The sequence below is a fragment of the Rhinatrema bivittatum genome, chromosome 15 (assembly GCF_901001135.1).
Source record: "Rhinatrema bivittatum chromosome 15, aRhiBiv1.1, whole genome shotgun sequence".
Classification (NCBI taxonomy): Eukaryota; Metazoa; Chordata; class Amphibia; order Gymnophiona; family Rhinatrematidae; genus Rhinatrema; species Rhinatrema bivittatum.
The window spans coordinates 76,340,366-76,363,110 of record NC_042629.1 but is presented as its reverse complement, the minus strand read 5'-3'; the positions used below and the strand labels follow the sequence as shown (position 1 = coordinate 76,363,110).

Sequence of the window (22,745 nt, the reverse complement as noted above, 5' to 3'; positions counted from 1 at the left end):
CCCTCCTCAGAGCCTGGATTCACTTGTGTGTCCGGCACCCACATAAGTGAATTTTCAGAAGAAACCTTTGCCTGGATTTTTCTTGGCAACCTGTTTGCCAGAAGTGCAGGGTACAAAACTATCCCCGGGCGGCTGAAGAGAGCCGCATAGCGACAGTTCCCCAGGGAAAATGGGCTTTAGCCACCCAAATAGCCCACCCGCTAAGGCCCGGACTGCATTTCAGAAGTCTGGTAAAATGCCTGCTGAGGGGTGTGCGGGGCTTTGGAAGATGTGTGCAGCTGTTACAGAACGACCCCTTGCTGGAGGAGCGTTAAACTAGGGGGCATCTAACCTCTCCCCCCATGTTTCTCTTCTCTATGTGCTCAGAACCAAACTTCACTTCTCTCTGGGCGCACAACTTCCTCATTTGGACTCCTCTGTAGGTTGCCTTTCTTTTGTCTTCTTCTGTTTTTTCTTCAAGATTTACAATCAAGGCTATCCCAGCTCGCATTACAGCTCTATCGTCTGTTAAATTCTCTGTACTTCTTCAGCTGTCCGTGCTGTATTCATACTTTGCTTGTAACAAAGTGACGCATGATATGCTGATGAAGTGCTGCTGTCCGTGCTGTATTCATGCTTATGTCAATGTGATGCAGGGGTTCTGAAGCCGACCCGCTCACCAGCTCTCTGTGCCGTATTGCTAGTTACATATGTCCCTGTGATGCCTGCATGGGATTCTGATAAAGGTCTGATGTGATCTATAGTAGGGGACTATTATTTTCAGGAGCCAGTGTGACTGTTGTATTTATGTGGGCTAAAGGTGTCCGTGCAGTGTGTGCAGTTGCATCAGAACAGGCAGTGCAGCACCATCGCGTTCTGGCAGCCCTGTAGGCTGCAGTTTCTTCCATTGGCCCAGCAGAAATGATGGAGTAGCCCAGGAGGGCTGGAGAACACACAGGAGCCGTCTTCAGGTGCTCTAAAGAAGCAATGGCAGTGTTGGAAGAGGTTGCGAGCAGCAGGAATGAAACCTGCTCTTGACTCTTGGGGTGGAAAGGCAGAATCACCAGAAGTGAGTCACCGAGATGCTGAGAGTTGCACCAGCTTTGCATTTACTGAAATCTGTGAGATGCTCTCATTTCTCTGCTGCTTGGGTTGAGTTATGGCGAGCTACTGTCCATCTCTGCCCCCGGGCTGCAGGCAGGAAAGGCCCCGTGCTGTAGCCTATGGGTGGGACCTTCCTTGTGCCTGTCTGGGCCGGCAGTGGTTCTCTTGTGTCCCAGAACTCTCCGAGGTGCTGACAGCAGCCGAGGTCTCAGGAGATGTGGGCAGAAGGTTCTCTGCAGCTCGCCACTCGTGTGGCATTTCCCCCTACAATGGTTGTTAGCAATCAACGCCATCTTTTCCTCAAAGAAGCTCCCTGATCCCTGCTCTGTTCTCCTGAACAGTGGGCAGTGCAGAAGGAGGGCACCTCCTGCATAGGCCCAGCTCTCATCCTGCTCTGCGACCAACGTTCACATCGCAGGCCCTCAGCAACGAGATGGACTGCAGGATGGGGAAGTAATTTTGTTTTAGCCAAAATATGGAGCAGTTTCTGCAGCCCCAGGGTGTGTTCTCCTCCTCAGCACATTGGCCAGTGTCCTTGTTAGTTGATTAATCGATTTTGGTTTGATTTATATTCCACCTTTTGGTGGATTAGATTTAGGTACTATAGATATTTCCCTCCCCTCCTGCTGCAAACCCACACTCTCTTCCCCTGGGCAAGGTTATCACAGTTCTGCTGATTGTGGCCTGACCTTTCTGTAGCATTTTATCTTGTGAGTGTGCCACAGACAGACCCTGCAGTGCCAGTTCTGTACCCGCTGAACCCCCCGGCAAACTCAGAAAGGTGCATCCCCAGATCGGCTGAAACTTGGCAAAGCTGTAATTATTCTGTAATTCTAAATCTCCTCAAAATGTGCATTCTCTGTAATTCTGTTCCATTTTTATGTAAGTAAGCAGCCTGTGTGAAGCTCCCTGCGTATTTTACTTCCCACTATGGGGTCTCCCTTTAAATGGCAGCCCAGCAGGGCTAATTGCTTTGCTCTGCTGCCTGTGGTCTGTGCTGACAGGCATCCTGCTCTAAGCAGATGTTTCCCTGGGCAGAGGATAGAGCTTCATGCATGACCAAGCAGAAATCTTTCTCCATTCAGAGCCAGCTGTGGCTCGTCTCTCCCCCGTCCATCACCTGGGGTCTCTGCAAGCTGCTTGGGTGAGGAGGGACATGGAGATATGGGTGTCTCAGCACCCAGGGGAGATGGTCATAGGGAGCGAGTTTGCTGGTTGTTGGAATAGTGGGAAGCACATTACCAGCCCTTCCTCCGCATTAATAATACTTCTGACACCACATCCCATCTCTGACAGGCTCTAGGACCCATCCCACCACACTCTACGGCCCCTTTTGGCATCTGCTCTCAACCGTGTGCCTGTTCTTTGAAGGCCTTTGGAAACCAGTTCCTGGAAATCCACACTGTTACAGGCAGGAGGATTGCTTGTCCCGAAGCAGCATGGATTCATCAGGGGAAGGTCTTGTCAGAGACATCTGATTGATTTTTTTGATTGGGTGGCGAGAGAATTGGATCCGGGAAGAGCGCTCGATGTGATCTACTTGGATTTCAGCAAAGCTTTTGATACGGACCTGCATAGGAGGCTCGTGAATGAAATGAGAAGCTTGGGAGTGAGTGCCAAGGTGGTGACGTGGGATTACAAACTGGTTGATGGACAGAAGACAATGTGTGATGGTAAATGGAACCTGCTCTGAGGAGAGAGCGGTGTTAAGCAGAGTGCCACAGGGATCGGCACTGGGCCTGGTCCTGTTCAATATCTTTGTGAGCGACATTGTGGAAGGGATAGAAGGTAAAGTTTGTCTATTTGCGGATGATGATAACATCTACAACACAGTGGACTTGGAAGGGGTAGAGAGAATGAGACGAGATTTAAGAAAGCTTGAACAATGGTCGAAGACTTGGCAACTGGGATTCATTGCCAAGAAGTGCAGGGCCATGCATCTGGGGTGCGGTAATCCAAAAGAGATGTATGTAATGGAGGGTGAAAGACTGATGTGCACGGACCCAGAGAGGGACCTTGGGGTGATAGTGTCTGGCGATCTGAAGGTGGCAAAGCAATGTGACAAGGCGATAGCTAAAGCCAGAAGAATGCTGGGCTGCACAGAGAGAGGAATAACCAGCGGAAAGAGGAGGTGATAATCCCCTTGTACAGGGCCTTGGTGAGGCCTCACCTGGATACTGGGTTCAGTTCTGGAGACCGCATCTCAAAAAGGACAGAGACAGGATGGAGGCGGCCCAGAGAAGGGCAACCAAAATGGTGTGGGGTCTGTATCAGAAGACTTATGAGGAGAGGCTGAAGGACCTGAATATGTATAACCCTGGAGGAGGGGAGGAGCAGGGGAGATAAGATACAGAACTTCAGATACCTGAAAGGTTTGAATGATGCTCAATCGACAAACCTTCTCCGCTGGAAAGAAATCAGTAGAACTAGGGGTCACGAAATTAAACTCCAGGGAAGACGACTCAGAACCAACCTCAGGAAATATTTCTTCACGGAGAGGGTGGTGGATGCCTGGAATGCCCCTCCGGAGTAGGGGATGAAGACAAAAACGGTGAAAGATTTCAAAGGGGCAGGGGATAAACACTGTGGATCTCTTAAGGTTAGAAGTTGGAAATGAGGAAAAGTGCATGGGGGTAACTTGCTGGTGTGGCGGTTACTGTCCTTAACCAATAAGTCTTCATACTGTTGATGCAACTCCCAACATTGCTGTCTGCTTCATCGACAAGAGGTAACAGAGAAATGGACTCACCAACTAACAAGGGCCCTGACTTTGACAGTCTGGGAAACTGATAAGTATAAAGGTGGCTTGTATGACACAGTGGTTACTACCAGAATCTTGCTGGGCAGACTGGATGGACCATGTGGTCCTTTACTGCCATTATGTCTCTGTTTCTGTGTTAGGGATTCATTTGTGATTTAAGGTTATCCATGTCTGTAGCTATGAGGGACCAGGGTCCGATGTTAACAGAGACTCCACTGCAGTGTTTGAGGCCTATGAGATCCGCAGTGGCTCCGTCCCATTTCCCACACTCTAGTGACCTGTTCTGTGCACCAGAGTTGGGCACGGTGTTGAGAAGTGGTTACGTAGTAGCTCTCTGCCCCTCCTGTTAATCACCAGGGGCTCTCCCTTCCTAAGAGAACAGCTTTGCCATGTTAGTTTCTGGTTTAGCATTTGGACAAGATTAAAGCCCAGTGTTTGGGAGGCTCTTCCAGCTCTCCTCTCCTGCACACTTGAGTCATCACCTTCATGTGCACGGTTTTATGTTCTGAATGGAGGGAATTAATAATGAAATTCATTGTGCCATTAAGTCCAGAGATAAGTTGTATGGAGAGGAGTGGATGTGCCATGGATACTGAGATAGCAGGAGCTATGGCAGTGGAAAACATGGTGTAGATTCAGGAATGGGGGAGGGGTGGCATGGATACAGTGGTAGTGAGAAGTGTGGTAGAGGAAGTATGATAGTAGAAGGTGTGATGTGGGAGCCGTAGTGTAGGAGATGTGTGGATGCTGTGGTAGGGGGAGGTGTGATGGGATGTGTGTCAGGAGATGTGTGGATGCTGTGGTAGGGGGAGGTGTGGTGGGATGTGTGTCAGGAGATGTGTGGTTGCTGTGGTAGGGAGAGGTGTAATGGGATGTGTATCAGGAAATGTGTGGATGCTGTGGTAGGGATGTGTGTCAGGAGATGTGTGGATGCTGTGGTAGGGATGTGTGTCAGGAGATGTGTGGATGCTGTGGTAGGGATGTGTGTCAGGAGATGTGTGGTTGCTGTGGTAGGGGGAGGTGTGGGTGGGATGTGTGTCAGGAGATGCATGGGAGGTGTGGGTGGGATGTGTGTCAGGAGATGTGTGGATGCTGTGGTAGGGATGTGTGTCAGGAGATGTGTGGATGCTGTGGTAGGGATGTGTGTCAGGAGATGTGTGGATGCTGTGGTAGGGGGAGGTGTGGGTGGGATGTGTGTCAGGAGATGCGTGGATGCTGTGGTAGGGGGAGGTGTGGGTGGGATGTGTGTCAGGAGATGCGTGGATGCTGTGGTAGGGGGAGGTGTGATTGGATGTGTGTCAAGAGATGTGTGGATGCTGTGGTAGGGGGAGGTGTGATGGGATGTGTGTCAAGAGATGTGTGGATGCTGTGGTAGGGGGAGGTGTGATGGGATGTGTGTCAAGAGATGTGTGGATGCTGTGGTAGGGGAAGGTGTGGTGGGATGTGTGTCAAGAGATGCGTGGATGCTGTGGTAGGGGGAGGTGTGGGTGGGATGTATGTCAGGAAATGTGTGGATGCTGTGGTAGGGGGAGATGTGGTGGGGGTGTGAGTCAGGAGATGTGTGGGAGGTGTGGTGGGATGTGTGTCAGGAGATGTGTGGATGCTGTGGTAGGGGGAGGTGTGGGTGGGATGTGTGTCAAGAGATGCGTGGATGCTGTGGTAGGGGGAGGTGTGGGTGGGATGTGTGTCAGGAAATGTGTGGATGCTGTGGTAGGGGGAGATGTGGTGGGGGTGTGAGTCAGGAGATGTGTGGGAGGTGTGGTGGGATGTGTGTCAGGAGATGCGTGGATGCTGTGGTAGGGGGAGGTGAGGGATGTGTGTCAGGAGATGTGTGGATGCTGTGGTAGGGGGAGGTGTGGTGGGATGTGTGTCAGGAGATGTGTGGATGCTGTGGTAGGGGGAGGTGTGGTGGGATGTGTGTCAGGAGATGTGTGGATGCTGTGGTAGGGGGAGGTGTGGCAGTAAGAGATGTGTGGATGCTGTGGTAGGGGGAGGTGTGGCAGTAAGAGATGTGTGGATGCTGTAGAAGAGGAGCTTTGGTGTAGGGGTGTGTGGTAGGGAGACGTGTGTAGTAGGAGTGTGGGGATGCCGTGGTAGGGGGTGTGTGGCAATGGGACATGTGCGTGACATGGGCCCGTGACAAGTCTCAGATGTTCTTGATAGAAAGCTGTGATGTGGTGAGGGAATGAAGCTACTTTACATTTGGCCCATTCGGTGTAGCTGATCTTGAAATGATCAGCTGAAATCTTGAGAATCTGGGATGCTTGGCTAAAATCTGGTTTGTTTTTGGCTGCCCAGTTTCTGCTGCTTCTTTTAGCTTCTATCTCAGTTAGGCCTGACTTGTATTGGGCTATGGTGCTGCGTTGTGAACGTCCATTTGAAGCTTTCCCCTATTTTAGCGTGGTCTTCGCAGTGACAATCGTCAGCTTGGAGCCAAAGACTGCAGCTCCCTCCAGAACTTGGCTAACTTGATCCTAAGTCTGGCCACTAGATGTCACTGTACTCCCTCCCCAAGGGGCTGGGAGCCCTGAGAGGTCCTGCACACGGCAGTGCCCAGCTGGGTCTTATTAGTGTCTTGTGGGCTCTTGGCTTGGCTTTACGTGGTTGTGCATGCTGTACAGGGAGTGGCACCGTGGGCTGTCCAGGCTCTTCGTGTTGCTGTTATCTCATCCTCAGGAATGGAAGAGCTGCTTCCTGTGTGTGCGCTGAGCACAGTCTCTCTCACACACCCCACATCTTCCTGGTGATTAGCACCCAGCCAGGAATGGAGCATTGGTTACTGCGACAGCAGCACAAGGAGCACAGGCACCAGGGCCTCTGAGCTTTGTCCTGGACAAGGAGTTAAGTTTTTTACTGGCGTGGGAATAGAGGGGCTCGCTTTCCAGCCCCAGAGATGGGAGCAGGATGATCATTCCTACTCCAGTTTTTTCATTTGTGCTGGAAACCTGCAGCTGAAAGGCAGAGCTGCTGCATGGGACTGGAGAGAGAGAGCAAGCAGAACGGCTCCCTCCATGTCAGCTGAACTGTAGATTAAAGTATGGCATGAAATCCTGAAAGATTGAAAATAGATTTGAATGTAATTGTACACCCTGAGCAGTGGGGCAGGTCTCCTTTACAGCGTGCGGGCAGGTCTCCTTTACAGCATGTGTGCAGTCGTGGCCCGCGCAGTGGGGCAGGTCTCCTTTACAGCGTGCGGGCAGGTCTCCTTTACAGCATGTGTGCGGTCGTGGCCCGCGCAGTGGGGCAGGTCTCCTTTACAGCGTGCGGGCAGGTCTCCTTTACAGCATGTGTGCGGTCGTGGCCGGCGCAGTGGGGCAGGTCTCCTTTACAGCGTGCGGGCAGGTCTCCTTTACAGCATGTGTGCGGTCGTGGCCCGCGCAGTGGGGCAGGTCTCCTTTACAGCATGTGTGCGGTCGTGGCCCGCGCAGTGGGGCAGGTCTCCTTTACAGCATGTGTGCGGTCGTGGCCCGCACAGTGGGGCAGGTCTCCTTTACAGCATGTGTGCGGTCGTGGCCGGCGCAGTGGGGCAGGTCTCCTTTACAGCGTGCGGGCAGGTCTCCTTTACAGCATGTGTGCGGTCGTGGCCCGCGCAGTGGGGCAGGTCTCCTTTACAGCATGTGTGCGGTCGTGGCCCGCGCAGTGGGGCAGGTCTCCTTTACAGCGTGCAGGCAGGTCTCCTTTACAGCATGTGTGCGGTCGTGGCCGGCGCAGTGGGGCAGGTCTCCTTTACAGCATGTGTGCGGTCGTGGCCGGCGCAGTGGGGCAGGTCTCCTTTACAGCGTGCGGGCAGGTCTCCTTTACAGCATGTGTGCGGTCGTGGCCGGCGCAGTGGGGCAGGTCTCCTTTACAGCGTGCGGGCAGGTCTCCTTTACAGCATGTGTGCGGTCGTGGCCGGCGCAGTGGGGCAGGTCTCCTTTACAGCATGTGTGCGGTCGTGGCCTGAACTGGAACCTAAGCAGGAAAGTGGGACAGATGTGGGGGAGGGGCAAGAGTCTCTAGGGCCTGGAATGGGTTAATGAGACAGCCTGGTGTGACCTGCTGAATGGATGGAGCTGTGCTGACAGGCAGCGCTGACTGTCTTCTCTAAAACTTGCAGGTGGTTTCACCCAAACGTCAGTGGAATTGAAGCAGAGAAGCTGTTGCTGAGCCGTGGCGTCCACGGCAGCTTCCTGGCTCGGCCCAGCAGGAGCAACCCCGGGGACTTCACGCTGTCTGTCAGGTAAGGACCCCCGACAGAGAGGGGCTGTGGGTGCAGGCTAGGGAATCCCCATCCTGGTGTTTGTGCGCATCACTCGAGGAACTGGACCATGCTCCCACCCCTGGCGCTGTCTGTCCGTGCATCTCCTCCTGGGGAAGCTGGGGTTGGTGGCCCCTGGATGAGCTGTGTGGTTCAGGTTCTGCGGAGAGGATGACCCCGGTACGTGCCGGTTTAGGGGGTGAGGTAACTGGATATGTTTTCTACAGTGAAAATTTCAATAACTGGCTGAAAGGTGCCTCAGCCTGGGTGTGATCAGATAACAAGTGGAGGAAAGTTACATTTCACTGAAATACTGAAAATATATTATCATCATCATATTAATATTTAGTCCTTCACACACATACACACACACACACACTCACACATACACTCACACACACACACGCACACACTCTCGCACACACACTCACACGCACACACACACTCACACGCATACACACACTCTCACGCACGCACACACTCTCACACACGCACTCACGCGCGCACACGCACTCACGCGCGCGCACACACACTCTCACACACGCACACACACACACACACTCACACACACACACACTCACACACTCACTCGGACATACACAACGCCTCAGGGGAAGCCCTTGGCCACTCGGAGGTCCTGCTAAGTATTGCCCAGGCCCGTCTGCACCTGCGAACATACTCCTAGACTGGCAACTTCCCACCCGCCAACTGGGTTCCTGCTTGCCTCTGGGCAAGTTCCCTGCCTGCAAGCTATTCCCTGGTCATTTCTAGGGACACTGAGACCCCTCACAACCAAGGGGACATGCAGCTCCTCGAAATACACCCACAGACTAAATACACACAATACAGGGATCACTAATCAGAAACTGACAGGCAGAGCTAACAAACTAATAAGTTTATTAACAAAAAGTAAGAACAGTGAACAGATAAAAAAAATTAATATGCAAGGATTAAACAGTAAAAGACAACTAAACACTTTACACTACTTTTTTAGTGCCTGGGAGGTCAGGAAAAGTCTGTGCACAGAAGCTGAACAGGGCCTCAGGACAGAGATCTGCACCCCCAGCCCAGACTGGAGAGATCCAGCACTTTCAGGGCGAGTGCTCTGTCTGCAGGGACGTTCGGGACCTCAGCACAGAGATCCGCTCCCTCTGTACTCCCAGCCCAGACTGGCGAGTTCTCTGTCTCCAGGACCAATCAGTGCATACAGCACTAACAATTACTCCCGGGCTTTCTGACAGGTAATAGTTTTCTGGCCAATGGCACTTCAGGATGTTGCAGTCTTACATGACTTCAGGGATGCTGGGATGTGTAGGCTGTTCAAACCTCTCTCTGCCATCCAGGCCACATCCTAAGCCCCTGCTTGAACTGCAGGGCAGAGGTGAAACACCCCCGGCAGGTCAGCACAGAGGAAATGAGCTCTCTGGGAAAATTGTCACAGGCAGATCAATAAATCACAGAGCATGCAAAACTCCACACATGTACTTATTCTCACGTACACTCAGACATTCACGCAGTGCCTTCTCCTTCTGTCTGTCTGTCCTACAGTCTGTAAGTGACTTTACTGACAATCAGGCCCATACAGTGAACCGCGTGGGAGAGCCGGCACTCCGAGGCGAGCGCCCACTCTCCCAACGCGTGCCCAGGCACCTCTCCTGGGTGCGCGATTCAGTATTTAAATTAAGGCGCGCGCTAGGGACACTAGCGCGTCCCTAGCGCCTTCTTGTTGGCAGAAGTGGCGGCTGTCAGTGGGTTTAACAGCCGACGCTCAATTTTACCGGCGTCGGTTATCAAACCCGCTGACAGCCACTGGTTCGGAACATGGACGCCGGCAAAATGAGCGTCCGTTTTCTGGGTCGCAGGCAGATTTTTATTTTTTTTTTATTTTTGGGGCCTCCGACTTAATATCGCTATGATAGTCGGAGGGCGCACAGAAAAGCAGTTCTTTTCTGCTTTTCTGTGCACTTGCCCAGTGCTGTCTGAAATTAACTCCGTCTTTGGCAGGCGTTAATTTCTGAAAGTAAAATGTGCGGCTTGGGTGAATACCTAATAGGTTCATCAACACGTTTTCTACCCGCTATTACCTGTTACTGTATAAGGGGTAATAATAGCGCGTCAAAAACGTGCGTCCAAACAGGGGCCGAGCGCACCGTTCTGTATTGGCCTGAATGAGCCTGCAGCAGATAAGTTTTTGGTTTTCAGAATCTCTCCCTGTGTGGGCGCGTGCGTGTGCATGCGTGTGTCCTGATAACACAGGCTTTGAGGTAAGCTCATGTGAGTGGCTGCAGTGCTGTGTAGGCCGCGTGTGTCCTGATAACACAGGCTTTGAGGTAAGCTCATATGAGTGGGTGCAGTGCTGTGTAGGCCGCGTGTGTCCTGATAACTCAGGCTTTGAGGTAAGCTAATGTGAGTGGGTGCAGTGCTGTGTAGGCCGCGTGTGTCCTGATAACTCAGGCTTTGAGGTAAGCTCATGTGAGTGGCTGCAGTGCTGTGTAGGCCGCGTGTGTCCTGATAACACAGGCTTTGAGGTAAGCTCATGTGAGTAGGTGCAGTGCTGTGTAGGCCGCGTGCGTCCTGATAACACAGGCTTTGAGGTAAGCTCATATGAGTGGGTGCAGTGCTGTGTAGGCCGCGTGCGTCCTGATAACACAGGCTTTGAGGTAAGCTCATATGAGTGGGTGCAGTGCTGTGTAGGCCGCGTGTGTCCTGATAACACAGGCTTTGAGGTAAGCTCATATGAGTGGGTGCAGTGCTGTGTAGGCCACGTGCGTCCTGATAACACAGGCTTTGAGGTAAGCTCATATGAGTGGGTGCAGTGCTGTGTAGGCTGCGTGCGTCCTGATAACACAGGCTTTGAGGTAAGCTCATATGAGTGGGTGCAGTGCTGTGTAGGCCGCGTGCGTCCTGATAACACAGGCTTTGAGGTAAGCTCATATGAGTGGGTGCAGTGCTGTGTAGGCCGCGTGCGTCTTGATAACACAGGCTTTGAGGTAAGCTCATATGAGTGGGTGCAGTGCTGTATAGGCCGCGTGCGTCCTGATAACACAGGCTTTGAGGTAAGCTCATATGAGTGGGTGCAGTGCTGTGTAGGCCGCGTGCGTCCTGATAACACAGGCTTTGAGGTAAGCTCATATGAGTGGGTGCAGTGCTGTGTAGGCCGCGTGCGTCCTGATAACACAGGCTTTGAGGTAAGCTCATATGAGTGGGTGCAGTGCTGTGTAGGCCGCGTGCGTCCTGATAACACAGGCTTTGAGGTAAGCTCATGTGAGTGGGTGCAGTGCTGTGTAGGCCGCGTGCGTCCTGATAACACAGGCTTTGAGGTAAGCTCATATGAGTGGGTGCAGTGCTGTGTAGGCCCCACTGGCTCCAATGTTCCCTAGACAGAGAGAGAGGGGTGAGCAGGAACCACGGCTCCACGGTGTGTGTGTGTGTGGTCTTTCCGTACTGTCCAGTCCTCTAAATATTTGGAAGCGCCTTGATGAAGCCCCCATGCTTGTTTACCACTGGTGGGAGTCCCCTGGAAGCTTCTCACTTGGCCTGAAGCCATCACAGTAACACAAACAGCTGTGAGAGGTCCCTGAGCGCGGGCTGTCCAGATAAGAACAGGAGCCTTCTGCTCGGAGAGATACCAGAAGCCTGGCAACCAGTAATGCCACAAAACAGGAGCATTTCAGACTGGGCAGGAAAGAAAACAGAGCCAGGATTCCCAGACCTGGTCGTCGTCCCCCCCCCCCCCCCCCCCCCGTGCACGACCTCGGGCAGGTCACCTTCTTCTCTGCAATAAAGTGAATAAGTGAAAGAAATCCCCAGGGGGGAACATGTATTGCAGTTATCGAGATATTAAACTTGGGGAGTGCAGCTGCAGTGAGAATGTGCTGCTAGGGCTGGGCCGGCCTGGGGACGCACTGGAGCGTGGGAGGCGTTTCCTGTTGTTCGCTCACACGGGGCCGTGGACTGAGCCAGAAAATGAATCGTGTGACCTGCCTCCTCCCCAGCAGGAGGCTGTGGCAGAGCTGGGTCTGAGCACCCCTGAAGGATCTCTGTTCCTTTCTTTAATAGCATCTTTTACTGGGATGGCCTGGCTAAATTGTCCCAATGTCTCTGAGCTCTGAGTGGGTCAGAACCTTCTCCTGGCAGACGTGCACAGTTACCCCATCGGATCGGGTCATGCATTACCTGCATTAAGGTGCATTCAGCCTCTTCCTTCCCTCCTGGCAGCACCAGATTACTGGATTGGCGTTTCCAGCCCAGCATCCGCTCAGAAACAGCCTCTTGGCTTTCCTTTCATAATACGTCCGAAAAAAGTGCGTGGCCACTGTGCAAACGCAGCCCCAGAGACCCAGGAGAAAGGGCCGTAGAGGGCAATCCTGTATGAGCCAACACTTTGTAAAGTAACAGGAGAAGCCAAGAAAGGGGGAGAGTGCGGTTTGCACTTGGGATCCCATGGGCCCTGAACAAAGACGCCCCAGTGATAGAACGAGCAAAGAATGTGGGATGGGCAGCTACCCGAAGGGTCTGGATTTGAGCTCATATTTGCATGAACTGGGTTACTTCACTTGTTTCAGTTATTCTGAATGTCAAACCTATTTTGATGTGGGAATTGGGGGGAGGGGGGCGGCGAGGTCCTGAGTACAACCGTCCTTAGGGGGGGTATATATGTCACTGTCCAGGTGCTCTAGCAGACACACTTTTGCACCTCGATCTGTGTTAGTGTGCTTTGTTGAAGATTGACAGTTGGTGTCAGTAGTGGGATGGCTACCTGGGGCTTCAGGTTTTACATTTCTATGTGATCAGACATACATATCCCCCTTTGCACCCCAACTGCCTGGCTCCAGTCTCTGAGAGTATGATGCTGGGCCAGGAGCTTTGCAAGCAGAGCTTCACCTCTCCTTATACTCTGTGCACAGGGCTAGGAGCCATGATAGAAGACTCTTGCAATGTCGGCAGAACCTAGTTGAGAGGAAGGAGCCTCCAAACGAGTGGGTGGTTAGATGAAGGCTCACTGCAGCCTGTGCTGTGCTTGTGTTGGAAATCCAAACTAGATCAAGCGGTAATGATTTGCATCCCCGTGTGTCCCTTCCCTTAGCACTAGAGATGAAGGGCACTTTTTTCATGGGATCCTTTCCCTCTGGCTCTCGGAAAGCGAGGGAGGGCTAGCTGCTTATTCTGGGCACTCGCCCCTCCTGAGCCTTTGCTAGCAGGTCACCCCACCATGCGTTTGTCTCTTCCTTTCCCAGGAGAAGCGAGGAAGTGACTCACATTAAGATCCAGAACACGGGGGACTACTACGACCTGTACGGTGGGGAGAAGTTTGCCACTCTGGCGGAGCTGGTGCAGTACTACACGGAGCAGCAGGGCCTCCTGCGGGAGAAGAACGGCGAGGAGATCCAGCTCAAGTACCCCCTGAACTGCCAGGACCCCACCTCGGAGCGGTGAGTCCTGCACGGGTGGCATCCGCCCAGCACGATTTGCACACACATTGTGCCATTGTACAGATCCCAGGCCTTGAACCCAGGGATCGGTTCCAGTCCCCCTCCCTCACGCCTGGAAAAAGTTCAGAAGGGCAGCTCAGATCCCAGGGGAGGGGCTGCTTGCTTTGCTTGGCTTGGATTAGCATTGCTATTGGCATTGGGTGCAGCCACCCGTGCCTGGTGCTTCAGAGACCCTGCAAAAGGGAGAGAGAGCGACTTGTACCAGGGGAAAAACCGGCAACTCCTAATACAGAACCAGCATCGTGTACCTGTAATTTGGATTATTCTTCCCTGCGTGCTTCGCTTTGCACGTGGCCGCATTAAATTTCTTTTGCATTTAGCTGCTGAGTCCGTTTGTGATTTGATGGCTTTGAATCACCTCGCTCGTCGCTCCCTTTACCAGATCATTCATAAATGCATTGAAAAGGACCGGTCCCAGTACAGATCCTCGAGGCATTCAGTCCTGCTCTCTGCTTCCTGTCTTTTCACAGCAGGACCCTGCCTCCTCTTCTATGATTTTGTTTTCCTGAGGGACTTTGTCAAACGCCTTCTGCAGTTCCAATCCACCCTTCAGAAAAATGTAACCGATTTGCAGGGCGAGACTTCTCTTGACTAAATCCATGTTTGCTCTGCCCCATTGGTCTGCATTTATCCAGATGGCCAGTCCTTTTTGGTTTTCAGACCAGCTTCTCCTATTTTGTGGTGAATTGATGTAGGCATCCTGTTAGTCTGACAGAGCCAGATATGAAGTGAAGAATACAGGCGGGGGATGGGGTGGGGGAATGGGGCATCTTCCTGGCTGTCTAGACTGATGCTGCCACCTAGTGGAGGAAGGGTTGAACAGCAGATGTCATTCCCCCCCCCCCCCCCCCAAAAACAATCGATTTCTTTCTTTACTTTTGATTGAAGACCACAGGACTGACATCGCTCTGCTGTGACTTGAGTTGTAACTTTTAAGCACACAGATGAGAATTTCTGACAGAAACCCAGAAATAGGTTTGTTAACAGGATTGATTGATTTTTTTCGGAATGTGTTTTATTGCAAACCACCTAGAACTGTGCTATAGGTGGCATGTAAATGGTTTAAATAAATGAGATGTGTGCACACACTCGTGCACATGCATTTACTTGCACATACACACACACTCCTGTGCACATCCACAACCATGCATGCACGCTCATGTGCACACACTCTCACACGTGCATGCACACGCTCATGTGCACACACTCTCACACGTCCATGCACACGCTCAGGCGCACATACTCTCACACGTGCATGCACACGCTCATGTGCACTCTCACACGTGCATGCACACGCTCATGTGCACACACTCTCACACGTTCATGCACACGCTCATGTGCACATACACTCACTCGTGCATGCACACGCTCATGTGCACATACACTCACATGCGCACAAGCACACAGCCTCTCACATTTGTTTTTTTGCCAGATAAAATCTTGCACATGTCCAGAGTCTGGACCTTTCTCATGTTTTTGATGTCAGAATGATAAGAAGCAAGCTTTTTAAGATCAGCCTTTTCTAACCCTTTACTTGTGGAGATTTTCACAAATGTTTACAAGTAAAAAAAAAACCGCAAATAAAGATATTTAAACAAAGAAACTGCAGTGGAAGATTTCTTGCAGTCCTCAGCATAAACAAAACCTTGCAAAGTTTGACTCTGTTTTGGGTGCTAAGAGGAAAGGACTCTGAGGGGTTTCAGTGTTTCTATTTTGTGGGTTTATGTCTGCGTTGAATGAAAATGATGCTTTTCTATTTGTTGCAGGGTCAGCTAGATTTTGTAGCTAGGGATCAATGGGCCAGGGGTGAAGTTGCACATTAGGCTTGTGGTAGGAAGGGAGGAGGATATGCTATCCTTTGAGCAATTGCGTGAGAAATTTCAGTTAAGAGCGCAGGATTTATTTCGCTTCTCTCCAGCTGTGGCATTACGTCCACTCCATAGACGCATCATATGGCGTTTTCCAAAGAATTGATAAGTTTTTATGGTGGAGGGGAGAGAGAGAGACTCTACAGAACCCTCCAAAAAGTGGCACAGAGATTTAGCTTCTGCCTGCACGGTGCTAGGTCCGATTGATGCCCCCCTGCCATTCATTGCCTTTAAGGCACACTGAGTTGTTTACAGTGGGACCTGATCCTGGGGTCCTCCAGCCATGGTTTTTGGCAGTGTTCCTGGACACCGGCTTTCTGGCAAAGAAGGTTTGAGTTCCCTGGAGGTTTGCTGGGGCAAATCCTTCCACTCGGGCTGGAGGCAGTTCTGTTTGATGCAGGCTGTCAGTCTGGAAGGCATTGACATCCCAGTCTGGAACAGCCACTCACCCATGCATTTCAACTTGAGACTTTGGTTGTATAGGAGGGAGCAGAGGGATCCCCCAGACTGGATCGAACAGAACAGTGCGAGGGGAGATGAGGGGGATCGTTTCTGTGATTATTTCTGTTCTGTTATTTTGGGATGGGGATCTTTAATATCATGAAAATATGTTAACCGTGCTTTTGCAGTTGGCACAAATGTACGCTGGGTTGTTGCTTGCATTTTATTGTTATCAATAAAGAGATTTAAACATTAAAAAACAAGCTGAGCTGCTCTGAAGGAAGTCTCCCTTTCGCAGTCTATTGGCTGCACTTCCGGATGTGGTCACTGGGGGCACCACGGAGACTCACTCTTCACCCCTTTCCTCAGGTGGTACCATGGGCACCTCTCTGGCAAGGAGGCAGAGAAGCTGCTGATGGAGAAAGGAAAACCAGGGAGTTTCCTGGTGCGGGAGAGTCAAAGCAAACCTGGAGACTTTGTACTGTCCGTGCTGACCAACGAGGAAAGGATGGAGAATGGTGGTCGCAAGTCCCGAGTCACTCATGTGATGATCCGCTCTCAGGTACATCATGGCAGCGGCACTCCTGGATAGTCTCAGAAGCTCTGTGACCAGGAGCAGGGGTGGTGGCAAACATGGAGGGAGCCATGGCAGAGAATGGGTTAATTGTGTCTCTTGGGATCCCAGCTTCAAATCCCCTCTCCGGAGTTGCCCTTGTTGACGTGTTTAATGAAGGCGCTGGGACCTGCGGTGCCCTGTCCAGCAGAGTCCTCGCATGGCTCAGCTGCGTCTTGTGCCTGGACCTGTGGTGATGTCGCTGCGTATTGTTGGATAATATCACTGCGTGCTTCTTGCGGGATACGGCCTGAACCAATGGGGGTGACTGCCAGAATTTCTGCCACAGCTGCTGTTATCCTCCTGTATCTGCTCAAAAAACCAAAATCTTTTCATGTCCAAGTTCTGCAGTTTTTCCTTGTTTGACTTGTTTTCTCCTTTTCCTGTCTGTAGCTGGATGGGAAGTACGATGTGGGCGGAGGAGAACGCTTTGACACCCTTACAGACCTGGTGGAGCACTACAAGAAAAACCCCATGGTAGAGAAGTCCGGGGCAGTGGTTCACCTTAAACAGGTAAATGTAACAGCTGAGTCCCCTTGCACTGCCTCCTAATGTCAGCACTGGAAAGACAGCCCCCACCCCCTGCAGGGCAGCACTGGAAGGACAGCCCCCACTCCCCGCAGTGCAGCATTGGAAGGACAGCCCCTACCTCATGCAGGGCGGCACTGGAAGGACAGCCCCCACTCCCTGCAGTGCAGCACTGGAAGGACAGCCCCTACCTCCTGCAGTGCAGCACTGGAAGGACAGCCTCCACCCCCTGCAGTGTGGCACTGGAAGGACAGCCCCCACTCCCTGCAGTGCAGCATTGGAAGGACAGCCCCTACCTCCTGCAGTGCAGCACTGGAAGGACAGCCTCCACCCCCTGCAGTGTGGCACTGGAAGGACAGCCCCCACTCCCTGCAGTGCAGCATTGGAAGGACAGCCCCTACCTCATGCAGGGCGGCACTGGAAGGACAGCCCCCACTCCCTGCAGTGCCTCTAGATATTGATTTTGGACCGGACCTTATGACTTTTTAAGTGGTAACTGTGGCGTTCTTGCCCCCTTTGATTGTGATGCTCCTTATGATATTTCCAGCCTTTCAATGCTACAAGGATCAATGCAGCCAACATTGAGAACAGAGTAAAGGAGCTGAACAAGACTGCAGATAACACAGAAAAGGCTAAGCAGGGCTTCTGGGAAGAGTTTGAGGTGAGCAGAAGAGGAGCCGGGCGTCCCCATACCTATAAGTATCACACAGCCGCCTCCCCTTACCCTTCTCCCAGTTTAGATGTCCTGCCCGCTGCAGCTCACCCCGATCCCTCTCTCTCTTGTCTGCAGATGCTGCAGCAGCAGGAGTGTAAACTGCTGTATCCCCGCAGAGAGGGCCAGAGACTGGAGAATAAGGCCAAGAACCGCTACAAGAACATCCTCCCCTGTAAGTCACATTTCCATCCTCCCCAAGCCCCAGAAAAGCTCCTTCCTGACTCGGGGTCCCAGAGCAGACGCTGCTAGTGAAGGTTCAGGCTGGACCCAGGGATGAAAAGTGACATCTTCCTTCATGGAGGTCCCCTCAGCTTCTCTTACGGACAGATCTCACCTTCTAAACTGAGAGAGAAAGAGATCTTTCTAGAGGCCCAGGCTGCTCTCCAGAGACAAAAAGAACCATATTTACAGCATCTTAGGATAGAAAGTGGAAGAAAACAGTCCAAAATCTGCAGACCCTCCTCCCTGTGAGAGAAGTAAAGGATTTTCCATGGAGGGAACCGTTTGGTGCCGGTTCTTGGGGCAGTGCCCAGGACGTGCTGGATCAGTACAGCGGGTCCTGGAGAGGGCAGGCTCACTGCTGCATTTTTCTCTCTCTTTAGTTGACACAACCCGGGTCATTTTGAGGGGCGGGGACAAGGGCGTGCCAGGGTCGGACTACATCAACGCCAACTACATCAAGGTAAGGTTCGGGGGTCGCCTCTGTTCCCTGTGGCACCTGGGACTTGCATAGTGTGCACAGGCCTCACGTCAGTCTCCCTCACGTCTTCCCCCTTGGTCAGAACCGATTCCCAGTTTGCTTTTCCGCCCCTCAGAGCAGCGTGGAGGATGGCGCAGGCTCTGAGTCGTGCAAGGTCTACATTGCCACTCAGGGCTGTCTGCAGAACACGGTCAGGGACTTCTGGGCCATGGTCTACCAGGAAAAGACACGCGTCATCGTCATGACAAACCAAAGAGGTGGAACGAGGGAGGGTGAGTGTTTCGGGGCGGGGGGAATGGCCTGATGCAGGTCTGGGGGTAAGAGTCCCTGGAAGTTTTGGAGGAGGATATTCCATAGCATTCCAGCTTTTTACTGTGACTTTAACCAGGACAGACGCTCTGGGGTGATCTCTTCCTTAACAGGCTGTGGAAAAAAGAGTAAAGACTCCATCCCCAACCCACCTAGCACTCACAGGCTTCTCCTCTCCCTGCAGAACAAGTGCATCCGATACTGGCCCGACGAGAACTCCAGCAAGGAATATGGGAACATTGCCATACGGAGCGTGGCTGAGCACCAGGCCCAGGACTACATCCTGCGGGAGCTGGAGATCTCCCAGATAGAGCGGGTGACTGCCATCTTCCCCTTATTCCTCCCCCCACTATTCTGGGGTCTCACACCCACTTTACCTAAGCAGTGGTTAAGGCATCTCCCCACCCTGCCCCCAACCGGGTCTAATCTTCAGGATATCTATCATGAATATTCATGAGATGCATTCACTCCCTTCTGGCCCAGGTTAGTTTACAGCTTTTCCTTCCCTGGAGCCCAGTGTGGTGACTTCCATCCTAAGGCATGAACTGAAAATCTGAAAGTAAAATATAAAATCTTAATATCGGGCATAAAGGCTGTTTGTAAGGATAGGTCGCGTTGCGATGGCTTCTCCAGCCTTCACAGGGGTCCCGGTGCTCCCGCTGTCCTGTCCAACGAGCACGGACATTTTACTGCAGGCTGCTCGCACGCGTTGCCAGAGGCCCGGGATGGGCTCCTTTTATTTACGTTTTCTTCACTGACCTAGCTGACAGGATGGCACCGAAATCTGGAGATTGTAACTGAGCAGGTCACTTCTACTCCCTTACGGGAGGATGTTTAAATCTCCGGCGTGTGCAAATCCCGGAAGACACGCGGGTGGCCGGGCCGAGTGCGCGACGAGCACATCTTCCAACGGCCCGGCCACGTGCGTATCTGCCAAAAACGCACAGACGTGCCAGCAGAGCAAAAAAGGGGCGGGGCCTGGGAGCCGCCATTTTGCGCTTGTCCCGATGACTTGCGCCCCGGCAGCCGGCCGGCATGCGCAAACTTACTTCAACTCCAAGGATGAGAGTAAGTTTAAAAAACAAAGAAATGGCGGGTCGATAGGATAGGCTTAGGGGGTCGGGGAGGAGAGGGGAAAACGGAGGAGAGAGGAAAGGATAGGTAGGGGTAGGGGGGTAGGGAAGTTTCTCCCTCCCATTCCACTTCTTAAGTGGAGCGGACTGGGAGGGAACTGGGGTAGGCCTCGATCACGTCGCCGCGGATTTTTCACAAAAATTAATTCTCCCCTCCCCCATTGTGTGCACGGGTATTGGATTTTTATAACATGCGCACATGATAAAAAAATCGGCATGTGCACGCGTGTTTTAAAATCAACCCCTGTCATTGTAATAATGATGTCTCTCCTCCTGTGCAGGATGAACACCCCCGGCACCTGTGGCATTACCAGTACTTAAGCTGGCCAGACCATGGCGTTCCCAACAAGCCAGGAGGGGTGCTGAGTTTTCTACAGCAAATTAACCAAGCACAGCAGTGCATCTCAGACACGGGCCCCCTCATCGTGCACTGCAGGTAATATGGAGCTGGGGGGTGAGACAGTCTCCTAGGCCTCATCAGCATTCATTTTTTTCCAGCAGGAAGAGCTGGAAGTGTGTTGCAGTGATATTGGGGTTTACGTAGGGACAGAGTCCATCAATAATGCTGATGTGCATCTGTGGGACACAGGCAGTTCTTGGTGCTGCTTTACTGTTTGTGCTGTGTTTTTCTGACTTCCTGAGTTAAGTGATTCCAATGTGGTTTATGTGAGGACCCTTACTGAGGTCTTCTAGGACCCTTTACAGTATACCCAGATGCAGAGAGAGAGAGTGGTGGTGGTGAAGTGCAGAGGCCGGGAATGAATGGTGAGACCAGCATGTTTTCCGGGCACGCCTGTGAATGTTCTGGTAACCTCGTCCCATGCTCTCTCCTCTTTGTTTGCAGTGCTGGCATTGGACGCACTGGGACAATCATCGTGGTTGATATTCTGGTGGATATAATTAACAGACAAGGTATGACCACGCACACCAAATGCTCCCTGATTTCTCACACATGGGATTTTTGCATCTTGCTCCTTTTATGGCAGGATTTCAAGGTGTGAAAAGGTGAGTCCTGGTGTTAGGACCTTGCTCTGGTACAGTCCTATGCGTGTTGGCGTCATGTCAGGCTTAATCCCCTTTCATGAAGATAGAAAAAGGGACCCCCCCTTGGGGTGTGTAAAATGTCTGCTTCCTCCTGGCAGCAGAGTGGCTGCAGAATCGGCTCTGGTGATGTTTGTGTTGGAGAGAGCAGAAAATCGTCCACCAGAGCAGTGATGCAGATACTTTCACGGAGCCCAGTCAGGAGCTGGAAAAGCCCTGTGGAATGCAAAGACCCCCCCTAGTTGATGGTTCTGACTTATAGCGAGCGCAAATGAGTGTGAGCCCTAATCCCAGCAGAATGTCCTCACTTGCATCTCCAACTAAATACCCCCAAGGTTAAAGCAGCAGCACCATGAGAGGCACAGCTTCTCCATCCTGGGTACGTGCACCAGGTTCCCTGCTCAGGTTAAACCTCTCCCAGGCAGTCCCGACCCCTTCAGCAGGCAAGGAAATGGAGGTGAGGAGCTCTGTTCATTGCCTGATAACCTGGTCTTTCTTCCTGCTAGGTTTAGACTGTGATATAGACATCCCTAAAAACCATTCAAGTGGGCTGCGGGCGGCAGCGGTCGGCATGGTGCAGACAGAGGCGCAGTATAAGTTCATTTATATGGCTGTGCAGCAGTACATCGAAACGTGCAGAGGAGGCTGGAGGAGGAGCAGGTGAGTGGTGGTTCCAGGTGCTTTTTATCCTTCCTAAGCAAATTGTAACTCTGAAGTCCCGGGAGAACTTATTTAAATTATTTTGGAAAGCCACCACAGAAAGATTAACAGGAATCTCAAGGCACAAATATGAACTTCTTTCTGAGCAGATCTGTGCAAGTTTGATGGGAATGGTCTAACTCGGAGCATCACTGAATTATTTGTAAAGGTCTTGCAGATCCTTCTTTGCTCTGGCTGGGCAGCGGCAGCAAGTCGGGGGTGGAATTCTCCAGACTTCCCTGCTCCATGAAGATAAAAAAAAAAAGAATAATATAATCCTTAGCAAGGAGCTTCCATCCCAAAGGTCAGAAATTTTTAACGAATACCTTGACACTCGGTATAAGACGGATCTTGTCCAGCTAGGAGCTCCTTCCTTTCCTGCACATGAGGCCGATGCAATACCGTGCACTCAGACTAGTGCACAGGTTAACCTGCAGCTGGATGTGTGTTTTGGAAGCGCGTCTATAACCCCTTATGCAATAAGGGGATAGCAAATTATATCTTTATAATAAGAATTTGGCTCTTTTGTGGCCCCCTTGCCCATAGATGATATGATAAATAACCGATAGTATGATAAGCAGGTGGAAAATTAGTCAGATAGTAATAGTTTAACTGGAAGCCAGTGTTAATATGAAGACTGTTCCATAAATACGGCAAAGGGAGGTTTAAGGGTTGCTCCCTTAGCCCGCAGCTGAGCAGCTCAGAGTGACGGCTGGTGCTGAAAATTTACAGCACCAGCTAACCTTAACGCCGCCCCGAGAGCAAGCTAAGGAAACTGGTGTCTGCACTTAGCTGAATCAAACTGCCCCGACTCTGCCTGCTAGCTTGTTAGTGTGCTTTGAATATCAACCTCATTGTGTGGAAGTACTTGTTAGAATCCAGGCCCCATTCCTTCCATGCCAAGGCAGGAAATATTCTATTTGTTCCATTTTTTTTGCAGAGGAATAAGAGGAAGGAAAGGGAATATACAAACATTCGTTGCATTCCCTGCAAGAGAAAGCCAAAGCAAAGTCGCAGACCCCAACTTCCAAGGACGCAGTGTGCGTAAGTGTCTCAGCACCACCCCCTCCACCTCCCACTCCCTCCTGTATGTGCAGATACCAAGGAAAATTCCATCTTCTCCTA

The 22,745-nt window shown here is 51.8% G+C and overlaps 1 protein-coding gene across 1 annotated transcript in view; it reads left to right on the top strand.

Moving 5' to 3' along the window:
- LOC115076631 (tyrosine-protein phosphatase non-receptor type 11-like) overlaps positions 1–20,320 on the top strand; it is a 35,703-nt gene extending 15,383 nt beyond the window's left edge. Inside the window, 11 exon segments of the mRNA XM_029578288.1 lie at positions 7,941–8,063; positions 13,319–13,513; positions 16,252–16,444; positions 16,889–17,008; positions 17,571–17,684; positions 17,814–17,910; positions 18,341–18,420; positions 18,554–18,685; positions 18,687–18,710; positions 18,932–19,063; positions 20,162–20,320. Coding sequence (XP_029434148.1) covers positions 7,941–8,063; positions 13,319–13,513; positions 16,252–16,444; positions 16,889–17,008; positions 17,571–17,684; positions 17,814–17,910; positions 18,341–18,420; positions 18,554–18,685; positions 18,687–18,710; positions 18,932–19,063; positions 20,162–20,320 — 1,369 coding nt within the window.
- The last annotated feature ends 2,425 nt before the right edge of the window (positions 20,321–22,745 follow it).